The sequence below is a fragment of the Glandiceps talaboti genome, chromosome 18, assembly GCF_964340395.1.
Source record: "Glandiceps talaboti chromosome 18, keGlaTala1.1, whole genome shotgun sequence".
NCBI lineage: Eukaryota > Metazoa > Hemichordata > Enteropneusta > Spengelidae > Glandiceps > Glandiceps talaboti.
In genome coordinates, this window is record NC_135566.1 from 8,686,368 (window position 1) to 8,705,812 (window position 19,445).

The following is a 19,445-nucleotide window of genomic DNA, read 5'->3' on the forward strand; positions in this document are numbered from 1 at the left end:
TTGCAAAGAAAATCATGGAAACTAAAAGGAGGAAAAAAACTAAAGTTTTGCGTGATGAAACACTTTTTAATTTTTAAAACCTATTTATAAATGATGCTATAGTTTGATGGACCATAATGCTATATATAATAAGTTTTACGTTGTGCGAACTGAAAACGAAAGTCACCGGAAACAATATTCTGGCGCTGATGGCGCTCGCATCTTTGTACCATCTGATCTTGCCAGTTTCGGACAGACACCGTGGACGATGATGACAAGTACACCCACCGTAAGATATCCAGACGTTATGGGATTTCTGAGAAGTGAATAGAAGCTTAACATCTTGATGTTTTTGATGTGGTTATCCCCATAACTACAGAGTCCATTTTATTAATCGTTTACATGTAATACACGAAACCTCCGAAGGATGGCTACTTGACGGTCAGTTTGAACTTTGTCGTTCATCGTTTACATGGTGGAATAAGCCTACTCTCGAGTACGGTGTCCTGCCGTCGCGCGAAGAAATCTGCCCTTACGGCATAAATGTTAACTATCTATTTTAAATTTGGGCAATATTATCAAGGATGAATGCCAGGATCTGATATGATACATTTTGTATATACATATATCCAACATCGCTTCAAAATTCTGAAAGAAATATTCAACGCAACTGTACAATTATCTGAAATAATGCTGCACAGATTCATAGCATGTGGCACAAATCGTGATATCGACAAATTTTTAACAAAACGGTATATTGAGAAAGATGAGGTATTGAAATGTTTTATCATAGTTAATAATTACTATATATATGGTTATGTTGTGGACACTGGATTTGACTATATTATATATTAGTAATCCAATATCGGACATGGGATATGTACAGGCATTTAGAGACAACGTGATACAGCGCCCTCAGATTTGAATTTGAAGATACAATTGTACAATTTCTAGAAACGAATGCAGCTGGAAACACACATACATACGCGTTAAGCCTTCGTATACAGAAGTCTAACAATTTACAAGACGAGTGTGAAACTGTAATGAGTTACACACAAAGTTAATATTTTGACTGAACACTTTTGAGAACTGATTGGAATAAAATAATGTTTGTTATTTAAATTCAAGGGGAAAATAAATATAAAAAAACAACTTTTTGAAAGCATTTATGTAGAGTCCTTGAACACATTATGTAAGGTGTGTCGTGTTGTGGCGCCCTCACCGGCCTTACTCTTCTCACTGCTTCTGTCGTCGTAAAGAGAAGGCCGAAGAGGGCGTAGCGTGGAATCGGGGATTTTGAATCCCAGCACGACACAACACAACACAACACAACACAACACAACGCAACGCAACGCAACGCAACGCAACGCAACACAACACAACGCAACACAACACAACACAACACAACACAACACGACTTGAACACTGGATACGAATGTATATGAAAGGGGTAATAAATATAATACTTGATTCTGTGATCGCGCAAGTAAACTCACCGCGAAATATAGTCTAATACGATTGGCTAAAACACGTCAATATTATCGATATTATCGACATTTTATTGTATTCTGATAGAAACATTCTAATACATATCTCGGGGAAACAAGTGCCTGTGATGCCTTAGTTGAAAGGGAAATATATATTGACCTGGCTGAATTAATTACGACCGAGTGGGAAATTAAAAAAAGTATCATGGCTTTTGTCCTTTCGATTCCTGAATCAACAACTCCAAAATTACCAATATTTATACTAAAACGTTTGCCTTCCATCATATAGACATCAGAGTGATGGACGATCTTAACTTATATCTGTAATAACTGGGTACAACATCGGCCGGCTGGGAATGATGAACAAGTGCTTTATTTTTTAAGGACATTTTTTTTAACAAAAGGGGAGAACAAGTTATGTCGTAGAAAATTGAAAATATTGTTTTGTTCAAGGCAGCAAGCACCTTCACGGTAATATCGGAAAAGATAGTGAATCGTATTATGTCGATGATTGGTGTCAGCAATGTGTACATTAGACGGAAAAATCAGCCGTAGTGGGCGCTCTTCTCATCCTTTTCCACACAAAAAACGATGACAAAGTGACGGGATGGTGCCGGTGGGATGGTGAGGTCCCGATGACGTATTTTATAGTCTACGTAACACATCATCAAAATCTTCCCACCTGTCAAATAAAATATTATAAAGGTGGTTCAAAAGTATACTGAAAGAAGTGACTGTTTCGGAGGCAGAATGGACGGTTCATTGCTTTACTTCGGTTTGCAGTAAGACCTCTCTGATCACAGGGCACTCACGCCTAGTTAGTTATGTTTACGAAAACAAACAAACAAACAAACAAACAAACAAACAAAATAAATAAATAAATAAATAAATAAATAAATAAATAAATAAATAAATGAACAAACTAGCAAACAATAAATAGATGAATAAATAAATAAATAAATAGATAAATAAATAAATAAATAAATAAATAAATAAATAGATAAATAGATAAATAAATACTGACAAGCATCAACAAGGGAGTGTTACAAATCATTACCAACTACAAGAATTACTATGTTTTCCTGTATGCAAAATGAACACAATTTATACATACACATAGGAAAACATATAATAATTCTTGTAGTTGATAATGATTTGTAATTACCCTCTTGTTGATGCTTGTCAGTATTTATTAATTTATCCATTTATTGTTTATTTATATATTTTGTTTGTTTGGTTTCATAAACATAACTAAGCCTGAGTGCTCTGATCATGCTGATCGCTTGGCGTTTTGAGCTTTTATCATTCTGGGGCTTAACCCCAAAAAACGTTTGTTTGAAGTTAAACCCCCGGAACGAAAAAGCTATTAAAAAAAAATCAAATAAAAAAAATCATACCCACTATCTATCTATCTATCTATCTATCTATCTATCTATCTATCTATCTATCTATCTATCTATCTATCTATCTATCTATCTATCTATCTATCTATCTACCTACCTACCTACCTACCTACCTACCTACCTACCTACCTACCTACCTACCTACCTCTGTCTGTCTGTCTGTCTGTCTGTCTGTCTGTCTGTCTGTCTGTCTGTCTATCTGTCTGTCTATAATTAGGAGATGGCTAGTAACAGAGAAAAACAAAACAAATTGAGGTCAAAACTTCTCTAAAAATAAAAGTGTGTGAATAACAAACTCACAATATTTGAAGATTATGGGAATTTAATAAATCTCCTAAGGGACTGTCAAGATTTTACTTCGGGGGGGGGCATCAATTTTTCCCAGGAAAAATTAGGGGGGGGGGGGCTAAACAAAAATTTCACAAAAAGGGGTCCCCCTGGAGGTAAAATCTGGACACTCCCTAAGTGATCGGTACCAGTCTATGCTCATGCTCTGACCACTAACCTTTAGTAGTCTGAGGCTCATGGTGCTTTATACGTGTTCCTGTGGTGGTATATCTGCGTGGTTGATCCATATTGACGGAGGAACCGTGGGCGTACTTACTACTGCACAGAGAAAAAAAAAGTTACTGACCTTTGATGATCCTGCAACATGCAAAGGCATTGCTATTGTTGTGACGGTTAGTCATGTGAGTTTGAAGGTCACATGAGTCACATGACTTCTACAGTACAGAATATGGCGACTGCTACGTCCGTCGTTCTGAAAATATGTGTCGAAGTTCCTTTACACTTCCATTTTGAACGTTGAAACATTACCTCACTTCATTTGATATTGGTGCTCTAATCCTCGAACATGGATAAAACGGAGAGAAGGCCTTTACTTTCCCGCCAGCGCAGTATCGACAGTGACGTGTTTGGTTCGTACGTTCAGCGCTCGAAATCCCATCGTATCGCAGCATGTACGGCGGTACTGTTCACCGAGGGTTTGGAACGAATTGCTTTCTACGGAATAACAGCAAATTTTGTACTGTTTCTCAACCATGAACCATTTGACTGGCTTGCTCAAAGTGCTGCAAGTGCTTTATTTTTCCTAATGGGCTTCGCATACGTTATGTCTGTGCTGTTCGGTTGGATTGCTGATACAACTCTGGGACGTTTCAAAACTATAGCATTTAGTTTCATTGTATATATGATTGGTTTTGCATTTTTGCCGGTTCTTGGCTACGCCAGTGAACAGGATAACAAGAATTTTCTGTTGAAATTTTGCGGAGAATTATCGCGTGATTGGATTAATATTAAAGGGGCGAAAGCAGATGATTTACCGACATGGACAATGTTTGAAGAATACTGTTCCTGGGCAGTGTTACTTGGTTTGTTTATCATCTCAATCGGTGCTGGGTCTGTGAGTGCAAATCTTGCTCCCTTCGGTGCTGACCAGGTGAGATCATTTTTACAAAAAATATTTTCAAAACAGATTACCTTGTTCATGGAGTATGTGTGATAAGATTGCCACAAGATCTGAATAAATCATACCGCAAACATTGAACCTCCATAGAGAAACTTCAAGCATAAATGAATGAACTTTTAAAAAAAATTGTTGGGTGTGATGTAAGGGGGGGGGGGGGGGGGGGGGCAGACCAATAATTACAAAAAGCAACAGAACTGAAATTTTATAAAACTTTGTTTTATTTGAAAAGTTTGTCAAGTTGTTCAAAACTATTAGACAAATGTATGATCCGAGCAGCAGTCTAAATTTTCTTGGGTATATATTTGTTCAACTTCATTCTGGTATTGAAGAAGTTCCCCACACATTTCACCAACACCTCTACCAAGTTTATGAAACAATGTAAATTATATTATATTTATTCTGCTTCCTCTCAATGTTGAGTGAAAAAACCTGACTAAAACTGCTAAAATTGTTTCATTCATTGAAGAGTATTATGTTCTCAGTGTTTTGTGACATAAATGTATGTCAATTCTACTGGAATGACTCGCTCATGTCAGTCTGGGTTTGTTCCCTCCAACTTACAAGACAGAGATTTATCAGATTTACCAAATATAAATATACTCTCTAATGAATGGAATTATTTGATTTTTACTGTGTTTTCTCAAACAAAACCAGAACTTAAGTAAATCTGTCAAATTATGGTGTTGTCTCTCTAAGACTTTTTATCGTGCAGAAAGTCTTGATTATATAGGGCATGATGAACCAAACAGAGATAAATGCAAGGACATCTATTTTTATACAGAAGATAATATCTACTCAATTGAAAATTATACTTTGGGAAAATGAATCTAAATTTTTGAGTGATGTCATGTCAAGTAAGCATTGTCGCCATGGTGAACTACTATTTCATTAGTGACAAGTAGAAGAGTAGCTGAAACATTTTTTTAGTGAAGTGTTCGTAACAGCACTATAAGTATTAGGAGTACATATTCACCATGTGGTTGTCACAGATAGTTGAACATGTGACTTACTGATTAGACCATTATCTAATGATTACAGTGAGATTAGACCGCTTGATAAACCCTCACCACCTAGCTAGCTGTTATTCATTTGAACCACCCCCACCACCACCACAGCCGCTACTATCACCACCACCATCCCTACCAATACCACATGACCATCCCTAGCACCACCATTGCTACCACCACTGCACAACCATCCCTTAGGGCCACCACCACTGTCACTGCCACCACCATCACAGCCATCCCTACCACCACTATTGCACAACCATCCCTACCACCACTATTGCACAACCATCCCTACCACCACCATTGTCACTGCCACTATCACCACTGCTATCATCACCACCATAACCATCACCACTACCACACATTGCCATCACCACCACCATCACACAACCATCATTACCACCACCACAGCAGCACCGTGACCGCACCATCACCACCACAGTCTGTAAACATGTAACAAGAATTTATTAGTAAGCACTTTAGTAGTCTAGTTCCTGACGACCGTGTTCTGATTTTCCACTACGTTATCTTCACACAATAATGTGTGAAGATAACGGAGTGTAAAGTCGGACGACGGTTGTCAGGAACTAGTCTGGCACTTTAGCAGTAAATGAATACAAAACTGTCAAGACATTTCTAGCCAGGAGTTGATAGTTTAGCATACCCGATAACTAAAATGTAATGACTCCTTAACTCTGTACTTGTATTTATGATACTTCTGCACATGGTAAGAGGAGAACAATGGTGCTGACTTTAATTTGTCAATACTCTCAAAGCTAAGTGGGCTCATTTGAGAAAACTTCAGGTTTGAAATGAAGAAAATGCAAATTTAAAAGAACAAAAGAAATAATACAAAGCGAAAGCTAACAAACAGAAACTAGGACTTGCTTGAATGGAATCAAGGATAGAAAATACAAACTGACAAAAGAGAAATCACTCTCATTGTAAGATAAATTTTAGAGGAAAACATATTGAGAGTGGAAAATCAGATGAGATTTATTTTCACAAAAAGCAAAAAATTTGTTAAAAATGACACATGCTGAAAATAGACAAAAACATGACAAATTCACTTGGGGCTCAATTGTGAAAATTTGAAAGATCCCGTACTATAATGAATATTTATTCATACATGATGAAATATTTCCCAGGGAATTACTGAAGGATACAAAGCTCATATTAAAAGAAAATAAATAAAATACTGGATTATACAGAAAATTCATAATTAAAATTGTGGACCAAAAATATCAGGAAATAAATCTGTTACAGAATTGAAACACGGTATATTACATCATACATGAGTAGTTGTTACTATGGAGATATAGGTATGGCTTGTACTTTTTGATAAGGAACTTTATGACTACACACCCTGTAGAAGAAGTGGGGCATTGTATTAGTTACAGTACAGGAAATTTTATGCCTCATTTTCTAAAAATACCACATGTACTGTTTTGACCCATGAATTGTTGACTTAGAGATAGACAATAGACACATAGGTGTGAATCACTGCGTACATGTTCTGACTTTTTTTTTTTTTTTTTTTTTTTTTTTCTTTTTTTTTTTTTTTTTTTTTTTAATTTTTTTCTCTTTTTTATTTACGTACAAAACAAAGAAGTATACAGCACACAAGGAAAAACAGAACGAAAAGAATACAAGAAAGGCCAGAGAAAATTTGACTTGCATCCAAAGAGTTTGATTTTGTGGAAAAAAACAAAAAAAAACAGCAACTAGACTTCAACTAATGACGTGTTCGTATTTACACAAAATTGGTGCAAAGGTAGCCACTTCATTTGATGGAAATTTACTTTATCATTTGCCCTAGCATTAAATAGTTCTATATTATATATGTTACAAAGTAATAAATTGAATTCCCTAAAGGATGGTTTCTGTTCCTTTAATTTTACCCAATATATATATTTCCGAATAACTAAAGAAACAAAATTTATAATCATTCTTTCTTGTGGGTCACCAAGAATCATACATAGCTTAGACGGAAATGACGACAAACTTAGCGAATTACCCATTACGTTGATAACTTCGCCCCACATGTTCTGACTTTAAAGTACTAGACAATTTTTTGAGTCAAAGTTTAGTATTTCGAGACAGAAACTTTTACCCAAAAATCAAGTACACAAGTAGCCATTACTTATTCGAAGAATAACAACAGAGAAACTCCCAGTCTTAATAGTCCACAGATATGTCATGGTACACAGCTTGTGACCACGACCCTTGCCATGATCGACCATGACAAATCTCAGGGCTAAGATACTTACTAATATTTCATATTTTTATGATCTACTGAGGTCAGGGTAATGATGGGGTGTAACATGTTAACAGGTCTGTGTTCAGGAATGTAGCAATATTATCTTTGAAATATGATGTGCTATGCTGTATTTAGACATCTGTACTTATAACCATAATTTACATGTAGATATCAGTTGTTTGTCAAGGTCAAGTTCACAGCCCAGGTGAAGGTACACGTATGTGTACTTGCTAGTCCTCCATGATAGGCAAACATGTGAAGACCTTGGCTTTCTTGTGACATTCATGACTGTATTGTAAATCATAATGGAATTCATTGAATACAATAGAAACTACATGTAACTAATCACACAATGTAGATCATTTGGATACCTACGCTTGATAAATGAAAGGTCAAATAGAAAGTTCAAATTTATTCAGAAGAAGTAGAATTGTTTCGTCTCCATTTAAGTTTCAGTAGTCCTTGACCAAGTTTGAATGTTTTTAAAAAGCAGTGAACTGAATTACATGTCATGAGATGAGTGTATATATTGACAATTGAAAGCAGAAAATTGTGATTTTCATGTACTCCTAAATAGAAATGTGAGGGTGGTCTAACTTTATTGAAAAGACAAACAAACAAACAAACAAACAGATAAATACAAAAATTTATGTAAAATGTAGATTCATACAATGGTTGAAATCTGATGTTTGGTCCAGTGAAATGTAACATTACCAGGAACAGAACATGTATTTTTGGAATGACTTCAACTAGTTTGATATACATGTACATGCAAATGGATAATTACCTCACTTCAGAAGAGCATAAGCATAATATATACTAGTACAATTACCTTTTTGGGGAAAACCAATTGTAGTTAAAGTATATGCTAAGTGTGGTTTCTATGAATGGAGTAATTGGTCAATGTGTGGTTAACCACATAACCATGTTAAAGAGGAACAAACTGAGTTTGGAAAAACCAGCCTTTTACTGGAGTGAAACTACAACTACTCATAAAACCTCGATTGATCTATTCTATAACTTCTATAAAACTAGAATCAGTCCAACTACAGTGCATATCATAGGCGCCAGTGAATCACAGAACCAGTTTCTAGTTGTCAGTGTGGATGTATATTTAATTTGATGACATTCAAAATTGTCTTTGTTGTTGTTGTGCAGTTAATACCATAATACATAATACATGTAGAATGTTTCTAGACTTTTGTGTGTGATACCCAAATGATAGTTATGTAACTAAGTTGTATGCCTTAGGCCATAATACCAGGCTTGAGTTCTCTGCCAGTAGCAACTATGCTTCAGTATGCAGAATGCTACAGGTACCTTGTTATATAAAAAATAACTGTTTTTGATAAAGTCTGGCAACCTTAACCTTGTCACTGAAATGAGGCAATCTGGAAAAACCAGCATCCTTTTCAAAACATTATACCATTGATGGAAACCCCAAAATAGCTGGGGAACTCTGGTAGATTTTACCTACTTACCACCCATAACAATTGCACTGAAAATTTAACACAAAAAAATTGAACGGCCTCTTAAGTTATATTGTAGTTAGCTATCAAAATTTTCCTGCTTTCCTTTGCACAACAATTATTTTTACTTGGTTTTCCTCAGATAAGATTTTCAGAATTTGTCTGTTGACCTTTGTTTAATATTGATTATTTATTCAGGTGTGGGTGTGTATTTTTTGAGGAAGGGGGTAGGGGTGGAGGTGGGGGTGGAAATTGGTTTGTGGAACAATGGTTATTTTAACGTACTGTGGTTAGTAACCACTGTCTAGGTAGGGTATTTATTACTCAGATATAGTTGAAGGTATGTCGTACGTCAGTACAGGCAATCAACTTTCTTTTGAGTTTTTACTTTGTCAACAATGCAAACATGTGAAGTGTTACATACTCCTGAATTACAGGATAATTTATTGCATTTACATAGAATACGTGTAAACAACTATGGGGGAATTTCCCAATTTCTCCCTCTAGGTTTCGCACTTCCTTAAAGGTGCACTAGATGTATCTGGGGTATTATTTTTAACCTTCAGAAAACCAACAGTGTATTTACTCAAAATTGTTAAAAATACCAATATTATGACATTGTACATTTTAATAAGAGGTCTGTTCTATCTATATGTAGTATAGCAATAAGTTGAAATTGTGATTCATAGAGGGCGCTGTTTTTTGGGTATGGACCAAAAAATGAATTTGATTTGATGTATTGCACCATGCTATACATACTCCTACACAAATATGTTTACCTACAGGTCTACAATATTGTGATTAAGTTACTATATCTAACAAAAACAGTTTTCAAAAAACATTCCAGCTGTAGGCAGTAGTACAACTTTAAAATGGTAGAATTTTACAGAAATTACAAATTTCTGAAACAATATAAAAAATAATTAGTTCAATTTCACTTTCTTCCCTATAACATATGCCGTCCAAACTGGGAAAATTTTCAAAATGGTTGAGAAGAAATTTTTGAAACAATAATATGGAATAGTTTACTTTACTTTCACTTCTAAATTTGTTCTGTGTGTTTACTTTTTAGGTCTTCTCTGGATTGTAGAAAAGCTCAAAATAGAATTTCAGTAGAAAATAATATGGACTGGTTTACTTTCACTTTTACTTTGCGTCATTGTTAGTATCATGTGTACAGCAAATATAAATCTTTCTAAATATAACAATAACAGGAGAAACGATGATGATATATTTTACTACTCCTTGGAGTTATTATTCCCCAATTTTTGACTTCGTTCAGCCAAGAAAATATGAGTGACCTAAGGGGCCTTGTCACTACGAATCGCTGTAATACAAGCTGTAACTGAAGTATATTTACTGATCAGAGAACCAACAATACATTTATTGAAAATTGTTACAATACCAATAATTAGACATGTATGTTAATTAGAGGTCTATTTAATTTATAGGTAAAGTAATAAGTCAAAATTATGGTCATGATCAGGGTGCTGATTTTTGGGTGCGTACCAAAAATAAATTTGATTGGATTTCATATTGCGCATACAGCTACACAAACATGTTTACTATGGATGATTCAATACTGTTGGTTCAACGTGTACGATATTACAAGCAAACCGTTACATGTATATCTTTCAAAACAGTTTCAAAAACTTTTCCAGTATGTAGCTAACTCGGCTCTCTTGTTTGTTATCGTTTAGGTGAAACATGAAGGTCCAGAGGTGACGAGAGCATTCTTCAATTGGTACTACTGGGCAGTTAATCTGGGATCATTATTTGCGTTAGGACTCGTTGCATACATTCAACAAAACAAAGACTTTTTCATCGGGTTTCTCATCCCAGCAGCGTCAGTTGGCTTAGCTTTCCTTGTGTTTTTGTTGGGGAGATGTTTTTATGTGGTGAAGAAACCAGCTGGTAGTGTCATGACCAATACCTGTAGGATTATTTGTATGGCATTTAAGAACAGGAAGAGACGGCAGGAATACTTGCAGGACAAGTAAGTCTGAATGGTTATACCATGGATGTATCCTAATACATGCTTACACATAGTAGCCCTGTAGTAGCCTGAAAGTTCCAGGCGTTCCTTCCGCTTATATAATGCACTCTTGTCACGCGAGTGGTTACATTAGTGGATCAATGGCTGGCCCTTTCAGACTAGCCCTATAGCTGCTGTAGATATATGTGCTTCCGAGACATGGTTCTAACTTGTCACTGTAAAACAGTCGAGTGTCAATGTCAATGTCAATGTCGAGGCATTGGTGAGATTGAATATGGTTCAGTGGAGAAAATTATGAAATAACAGGTCTGCCCTTCAAAGTGATACCACTGATCAACCTAGTGCAGATTCTTACCAAATGTTGTGAATGTTTTGCATACAATAGCCTGTATGATATTAGTGCCTTGCGATCAGCTATCACTCACATAATTTAGAAGCCTGATGGGGGCTGAACAACATGACGTATCTTACAGTCTGCTCATACAATTGCGTTCCAGAAAATGTGCATATTCATTCTATTGAAATGGTCTTTTAAAATGCATGCACCGTAGATGCCATCAGTGGATTATCATTACTATGTGAGATCTCTCTAATCAAATTCCTCACATTACTAATGGACATTTTCTTGGATGTGATGAAATGGCTGCAGTCACAATCAAGTTGTTGAAGCGCAGTCATGCACATTGGGCTTGTACATACACAAGTTGTGTTCTCTGTTTTCCTACACTGCCATGATAGATTGAAAGGGCCTTCAAAGTCATCAGAAAGACAAAAGATTATATAATTCTGCCACTAGAGTGCTATTCAGAAACAGCTTCCAGCAAAAGTGAGGGCTATGGTAGTTGAATATTGTACTCTCTTTTGAAAAGTCATTATTTCTCAGTGTTTTACATTAAAAGTTGATTGCAGTCACACCCAACTAAAGAATTCTCTAATCACTTTTGTTGTTGACTAGAGTTGTGAATGTAAATTTTGACACAATGCCAATGCGATTATTTTCTTACTGTTTTGTTATCATAAGTCACTCACTGTTAAACAAAAATCATCACATACGGTGACACAGTTGTTAATTTGTAATGTTTGTAACTTCAGTATGTTTGGTAAGTAGAGTGCTATTATACAGCACATTTCATATTAGTGTTCATTGGCTCTGTTTGCAAAAATCATACAGAAATGAAGAAACTGTACTAGATAGCAAGATTGAATGAGTATAGTTTGTTGCGACATTTTGTCTAAATGAAAAGAACTAACATGCCATCATACAGACATCAAATGCAGGCATCAAAACATTGGCACTCGCATGTCTGTGTCTAATTGCAGTTTATTTCAGTTAGACTACAATGTAGCAAGATATTATGATCTTGCCATCATAGAGTGTGCAATGCGCAGTTTCTTATTTTGATTGCTGCATGGTTGTATCAAACAGAGCCAGTGAACACTAACATGAAATGAGCAGTACAACAAATGACATTATAACTTGACGAAAACATTGACATTTCAGCGGTGATCATCCATTTGATGTTGGCCCTCCACCAGTCTTCTTAGACATGGCTAAGATACGATATGGAGGCTGTTTTCACGAGAGCAGCGTAGAGGATGTGAAAGCGTTAGGCAAAGTTATACCAGTCTTTCTGGCCCTCATTCCCTACTGGATGGTTTATTATCAGGTAAGTATTGCATTGACTCTCTCATCAAGGTGGGTTAGGGAGAATTTAGAGATTTCGTTTCACTGCTTTAAGGGAAAATTCATGCCTTATCAATAAATTCATTTGCGAAACTACTTGTATATTTGAAATTGTAGTTCTTGTCAAACATGCATTTAGTGATATAATCTGACCTTTTTTTTGGAAATCTATGCTTGTATACATGTGATTGAGATTAGACAGAAATTGCCAATCGTTTTAAGAGAATGACTTTAAGAGAATGACTGTGTGTGTGTGTGTGTGTGTCTCTGTGTGTGTGTGTGTGTGTGTGTGTGTGTGTGTGTGTGTGTGTGTGCCCATGCATGCATGTATGTCACTGTGTCTGTCCATCTGTTCATTCATAACCCCTTCACTTGTCCAGATCAGTCTGTACCTGCATACATATAATATGTGTGTAGATGTATAGGGCTGTATGTGTTTGTCTATATATGTGTGTAGGTTTCTGGGACTATGTGTCTGTCTATATATTTGTGTAGGTGTCTGGGACATTATGTGTCTGTCTATATATGTGTGTAGGTGTCTGGGACGTTATGTGTCTGTCTATATATGTGTAGGTGTGTGGGACTGTATGTGTCTGTCTATATATGTGCGTAGGTGTGTGGAACTGTATGTGTGCGTATTTATTTGTGTAGGTGTCTTGGAATGTATGTGACTATATATATGTGTGTAGGTGTCTGGGACTGTATTGTGTCTATCATATATATGTGGGCGTGTGTGGTTATATGGATGAGTACTCAAAGTATTAGCTGACATACAGTCAAATTTATCGAAGTAATGAGGAGTAATGATATATCTTTCTTGTCTGAATAAATACTCCAATTATGTCCGTATTTCTCTGCAGATGCAGACAACGTTCCTACTGCAAGGTTTACATATGAGAATATCATTCTATCCAGACAATAGAACACTCAATAGTTCCTATGTACCAGTACACTCACAGGATTTCCAGGTAATATCAGTCCAACCTGATATATACACTCTATTCATTTAAGATTTACTTTTCTGTACGGCTCACATTGTTAAAGTTTGATAACTAAAAGAGTTCATTATTTTTCATTGATACAAAGTACAAACAGATAAAGAAAACTCTGGTAAATCAGAATAAGAACTTTGTATCATATTATGTACATTAATTTCAAATTTTGATTTGATTGACAGGTGCCGGCAGCCTGGCTGACATTATTTGATATCATTTTACTCCTGATATTGATTCCTATTATGGATCGCTGTGTATATCCGTGTTTGGAACGTCGTGGTTACAACCTCTCCATGTTAAAACGTATAGCCATCGGAATGGTGTTCAGTGTATGTGCTATGGTGTGTGCAGGGATTGTAGAAATTGAACGCAGACGTTGTCTGGAGAACAACGGTAATTGGACTGAGTACATTAGTGGTACGCAGTACCACGCTGCTAATATGTGGATATTCTGGCAAATACCACAGTATGCACTTATTGGTGTTAGTGAAGTGTTTGCCAGTGTTGCAGGTAGGCATAGTGATAATATTATTAATAATAACACATTGTGTTCATATAGCCTTCAGTGATTGGCTTAGACCGTACCACATGGTGTGGACTATTGACCCATAGTGACCTCAATTTGCATATAGGGGACACTATTCACATACTATTTTCCCTAGGGCAATATTCACATATCACAGAAGTCTTATCAGTGATTTGCTTTGACTAGAGAAAGAATACGTGTCTCAGAATATGACCAGAATTATTCTTTATATGGTTCTGTTTTTCATAAAACGACTTGCCCTATATTTCTTAGAACTGATAAAATATATTTTGAAGAAATAGCACCCTCTATGGGCTAATCCAAGAAAACGCTGACAGTAACATGATGATTCAACATGGTAGTATAGGTATCTAGGCTTATCCTTTATTATCTTTTAGTCTTCGACCAGACAGTTAAAATTATGCTTAGCAAAAGCAAAGAACATTACAGCATATGCACACACTTACTTTTTTGCCTTTTATTTTAGTCATTCGTGACCGACTGACCCATTAGGGTACCCATGGTAATTTAGACATGAATATGCAAATATTAATATCTTGAAAAATTAATTAAGTTTGATCATATTTTTATTATTATTTTTTTAGGTTTGGAGTTTGCATATTCACAAGCACCCAAGTCAATGCAGGGCCTAATCATGGGACTCTTTTGCCTTGCCAGTGGTGTAGGATCCTTACTGGGATCTGGGCTTTTGTTCCTTATTTCACAACCTTTCATACGCTGGATGACAAAGGAAGATCGCGGAGACATCAACAAGGGACATCTGGAAAATTACTTCTTTCTTCTTGGTGGTATTCAGTTTGTTACCCTTTTCATATTCATTTGGATTACCCGCAAATATGACAAGCCGGCAAAGTTTTCATCGACGAGAAATGGCAGAACGAAGGATTACTTAGGTCAGACGTCACCACAGGCAAGACATGTACAACGAGATGTCTATAACTCATATGATGGATGAAAATGGATACTTTGTTGCAGTGTTTCATATTTAATGAGCAACTTAGGGAGTCAGGGAGGATTCAGCCACCTTGTCACAACATGTACAAAGACATATGTATAAACCATATGATGCATAAAATAGATACTTTGTGGCAGTTTTTCATATATATATAAGCAACTTAGGGAGTCAGTCAGGAGTACTCAACTAAGTCAAAATGCACAAGTCTTCCAAAACCAGGATTTGAAATCTGCTTCTGCAGAATTTGAAAGTTACAATAAAAAATGTCACAGCAGAACTTAATATGAAAAATTTACAATTTTTTTTGTATAATTTTAAAAGAACTTTTGTATATGTGAACAGATTTTTTGAAATTTTTTTTGAATTTTGAGGCACATATCGCTTACTGTTGACACAAGAATGCAAACAAGGACAATGAAGTCACAAAGGTTTATTATTTCCTTGGATAAAACCAGTTTGTTTTGCAAAAATACTGCACACAAATTGTACCATGGCTAACTGAATTCTATGTGATGTCATGATGGTTGAATGGTTAGAGTGGCCAGCTTGGAATCTGCAAGTTGCTGGATTGACCCTTGTCACTGCCATTTATTTCTGAATGCCTAAAGTCCTTTGGGAAGTTCAAACCACCCCTGTGCCCCTAGTCAACTCAGTTGTGTAATTTGGGGACCTGGTAGGACAGAGTTTGCTATGTGAAGGATTTTTTAACCACCCTAATCAACTCGTCCACATGCAAATTCCCATCCACAATTTAACACAGTCGTGCAGGTACAGTGGCAGTATGTTGTCTACTCCACTAATGGTACACTGGTGTAGAACATCACAAACATACCACTGCATGACTCTGCCGCTGATACATAGTGGAGAGTGTGTGTTGTGTTAGTGTACACACTTCATTGTACCACTAGTGGCTTCATTGTACCACCAGCAGCTAGCACACCAGCAGCTGTAGACCAGTGTACTTCACCATTGATGTACTGCTGTACACTGTATGTAATACACTGAGTAACTCGGCAGAGAGTACAGCTACAAAAATAGGTAGACCATCTTCGCACCGTGGAGAGTAACAACAAAGTTACCCTCTAGTACATGTACAGTTACATTCATTGGGAATTTGCATATGTATCAGCTGATGATAACAGAGAAACAAATCGGAAATGACATTTACAACAAGATTGTTATTTTACAAATATTGTTTTCATTAAAACTTATAATTTGAAAGTTGTATCAATTTTGAGTTTTCAAAGAGATAGGGGTGTCACCTTCGTGAGGAAATTCTAGTTGTGCTTTCATGAAATACATTCCTATTAACGAAAGTCGAGGGTTGATGTAAATATTGATCACAAATTATGTCATGAATATGCAAATGTACACAATATCTTTTGACCAATGAATGCCTTGCACAAACATGATTGACACAATATTTGATTAACATATTTGAATATTCATACCAAAGAGATAAGTGGGAAAAAAGTAATTTCGGTATGCTATAAACCTAAAACTGCCTGTCGTCTGCTGGCAGAAAATTGTACAAAATACACAATAATACTTGATATCATTTGATCTTTTTTATAAAATATAATAAGAAATTAGCAATCATAATCAACAATTTGGAAAAAAAATAGTATTTTGATACTTATTATTCCTTGAAAAAAAATCAAATTTTGCAAATGTGTACAGATGTATTACAAAGTGTCTCATGCCACAGTATTAACAACCATGTATCTGTTATGCATTCTTACAGTCATTATGAAAGCACCAATGGCTGCCAAAATGGTTGAATCATTTTGCACAATATCGGATAGTTCACGACAGTTTTGATATCAGTAATTCTGTCATTTTAATACCAGTAATTCATTTTGATATCCGTAATAGTTAAACATTTCATAAGAATTATGACAATGCATCTCTGTTTTCACGTTAAACATAAAATATTGCTTCTCATGGAGTCAGAAAGTTTACGAATAATGCCAAATCTTCACCGATAAATATATCATGAACATTGTCAGTGTCAGGAGTGTACTGTTCTGATGTCATGGCGATGCTGATGAGATGTCAGCAAGAAATTGTGGATTATTTGTGATATTTTTTCAGACTCTGTGAGCAATATTTCATGTTTGTAAAAACGGTTTTCAGATGATCATTAATGATACTTTTTGATACTTAAATCTTCTGTTCAACAAAGTCAAAAAGAATATATTTCCATCCAGAAAATTAAAGCATTTTACTTTTAATACTTGTAATGACACAGATACTTGTCTGGAAATATGGCAATGTTTCTTAGAAGTTATCTTGTAATGGAAGTCAATTCTCAAAGTCTTCCATCAACCAATCACAAAAGCTGTTATTTGACCTCTTTTGCTGGTTGTCATAGTAACTATAAAGCAATATTCATACAGAGATCATGGTTGTATGTTTAGTGTAAATGACAATCCAGGTGAGAGAAATTTCAATATGCTAATGTCATTGATATCAGTGGACTTAATTTGAATGCCAAAAGACAAGACCAGGTGCCTTTTTTAATTTGAATGTCAACAGACAAGACCAGGTGACTTTTTTTTCAAACCAATTGGTTTCAAAATCACTATTATTAAAGAGATGGGCTCAGGTCCAAACACATAAATAATACCATTTTATATTTTTTAGGGTAGTTGACTGCTTTGCTGCAACTCGTACACAACACTTCTGATTTACCATCAGAGGCTGAAAATGTCCTGGAGACAATCTTTCACTTGATTTCATTATAACAGTTCCAAAAACCAGATAGAATGCTCTCACATCATTTTCATATCCATGTATTTTATTTGATATTTTAAGAAGTCTTCTTTACACTAGATATGGGCATGTATAAGATAACTATCCGCTGCAATTTGTATAATACTGCCAGCTGCCTGTAAAAAGCCTTTGCATGTAAAATATGCACTTTACTCTAGAACTGTGTTTACCAAAAAATTTCTGCTAGGATTTGTAAGACTAACAATGACTTCAGCGATAATGCATCAACATTTTTTGTACTGAATGTTGTAGATGTTTAACCAAGAAGCCTTTCTGAATGCATACAATAATACTTAATCAGAATGCATATATTTTACACTAATGTTTATATCACTATTGCATATCGAAACCAGATAACAAATATGGGCGTCATACTAGGGAGTCATATCAGTGATTCATGACTGTCTTAGGGAGGTTGTCTGCCTGAAGTTATGCAAGGATTTTGTGCCTGCCATACTTTTCGCTTTAGTCTGTAAGGTACGCCATGACGGGGCGCCCTCACACATCGGTCAACCCCTCTCATGACGTATCTTACAGTGTACTTTCACTTCAGAGTTAGAGAGCGATTTGGAGGTTTTGTGACGGTCGTATATTTTACTACATTACTGAGAACTTCTACTACAAGCCTGATTTTGGTTTGAAATGTAAAGTGAGTCTCTGTTTACCAATCAGATGAACCCTTTCAAACTGTCTGCCAATCAGTTGGCCCCTTTCAAGGGATTCACCACAGCCAATTACAAACTGTTCACCCAGCTAATAATGTGATGATCACTGGCAAATGAATGCTCTCTCCCAGTCAGTAACTATGCCAGAATAGACTCAGCACCACAATACATACTTTCACTCCTGCCTTTAGTAAGAATTAACTTTTGGAAACTAATATTTGATAAGAATTTTTTTTTATGCGAGATATGTAATATTATTTTGACACAAATATTTTGTATTTTGAATATGATTGATATCATTAATCAGACAAGATGCTGCATAAAATAACTCAAAATATTATGCAGATAATGTTTTGATTTGTATTAATATAGATCTCTTCACTCGGTCAAGAAAATAAAACAGTAAATAATACCTGTATGTTTATGTTGCCTTATTGTGTATTGTGATGGTTGAATGGTTAGAGTGGCTGGCTTGTAATCTGTGCAAAGCTGGTTGTGGAGTCATGATGGTTGAGTGGTTGCCTTGTAATCTGTACATTGCTGGTTGTGTGGTCATGATGGTTGAATGGTTAGAGTGACTGGCTTGTAATCAGTACAATGCTGGTTGTGGAGTCATGATGGTTGAATGGTTAGAGTGGTTGGCTTGTAATCTGTACATTACTGGTTGTGAGTCATGATGGTTGAATGGTTTCCACACCTGCTGAGTATATGAATGAATGAAATTTGCGTGTGTCAACAAAAACAAAAGCAATTGA

The 19,445-nt window shown here is 35.7% G+C and overlaps 1 protein-coding gene across 1 annotated transcript; it reads left to right on the forward strand.

Moving 5' to 3' along the window:
* The first annotated feature begins 3,589 nt into the window (after window positions 1-3,589).
* On the forward strand, window positions 3,590-19,086 carry LOC144449010 (solute carrier family 15 member 4-like). Its single transcript, XM_078139406.1, has 6 exons — window positions 3,590-4,307; window positions 10,774-11,069; window positions 12,571-12,736; window positions 13,614-13,721; window positions 13,931-14,258; window positions 14,880-19,086. Exons 1-6 carry the CDS (start codon window positions 3,723-3,725, stop codon window positions 15,248-15,250), a joined length of 1,854 nt encoding a protein of 617 aa, XP_077995532.1. The 5' UTR covers window positions 3,590-3,722; the 3' UTR covers window positions 15,251-19,086.
* Window positions 19,087-19,445: the final 359 nt, after the last annotated feature.

Bases quoted from the DNA above. Each gene is read 5' to 3' on its own strand.
- LOC144449010 (XM_078139406.1), top strand. From the start codon at position 3,723: ATGGATAAAACGGAGAGAAGGCCTTTACTTTCCCGCCAGCGCAGTATC. The intron at 4,308-10,773 runs GTGAGATCATTT...GTTATCGTTTAG, and splicing joins CTCCCTTCGGTGCTGACCAG to GTGAAACATGAAGGTCCAGA. The intron at 13,722-13,930 runs GTAATATCAGTC...TTTGATTGACAG, and splicing joins TACACTCACAGGATTTCCAG to GTGCCGGCAGCCTGGCTGAC.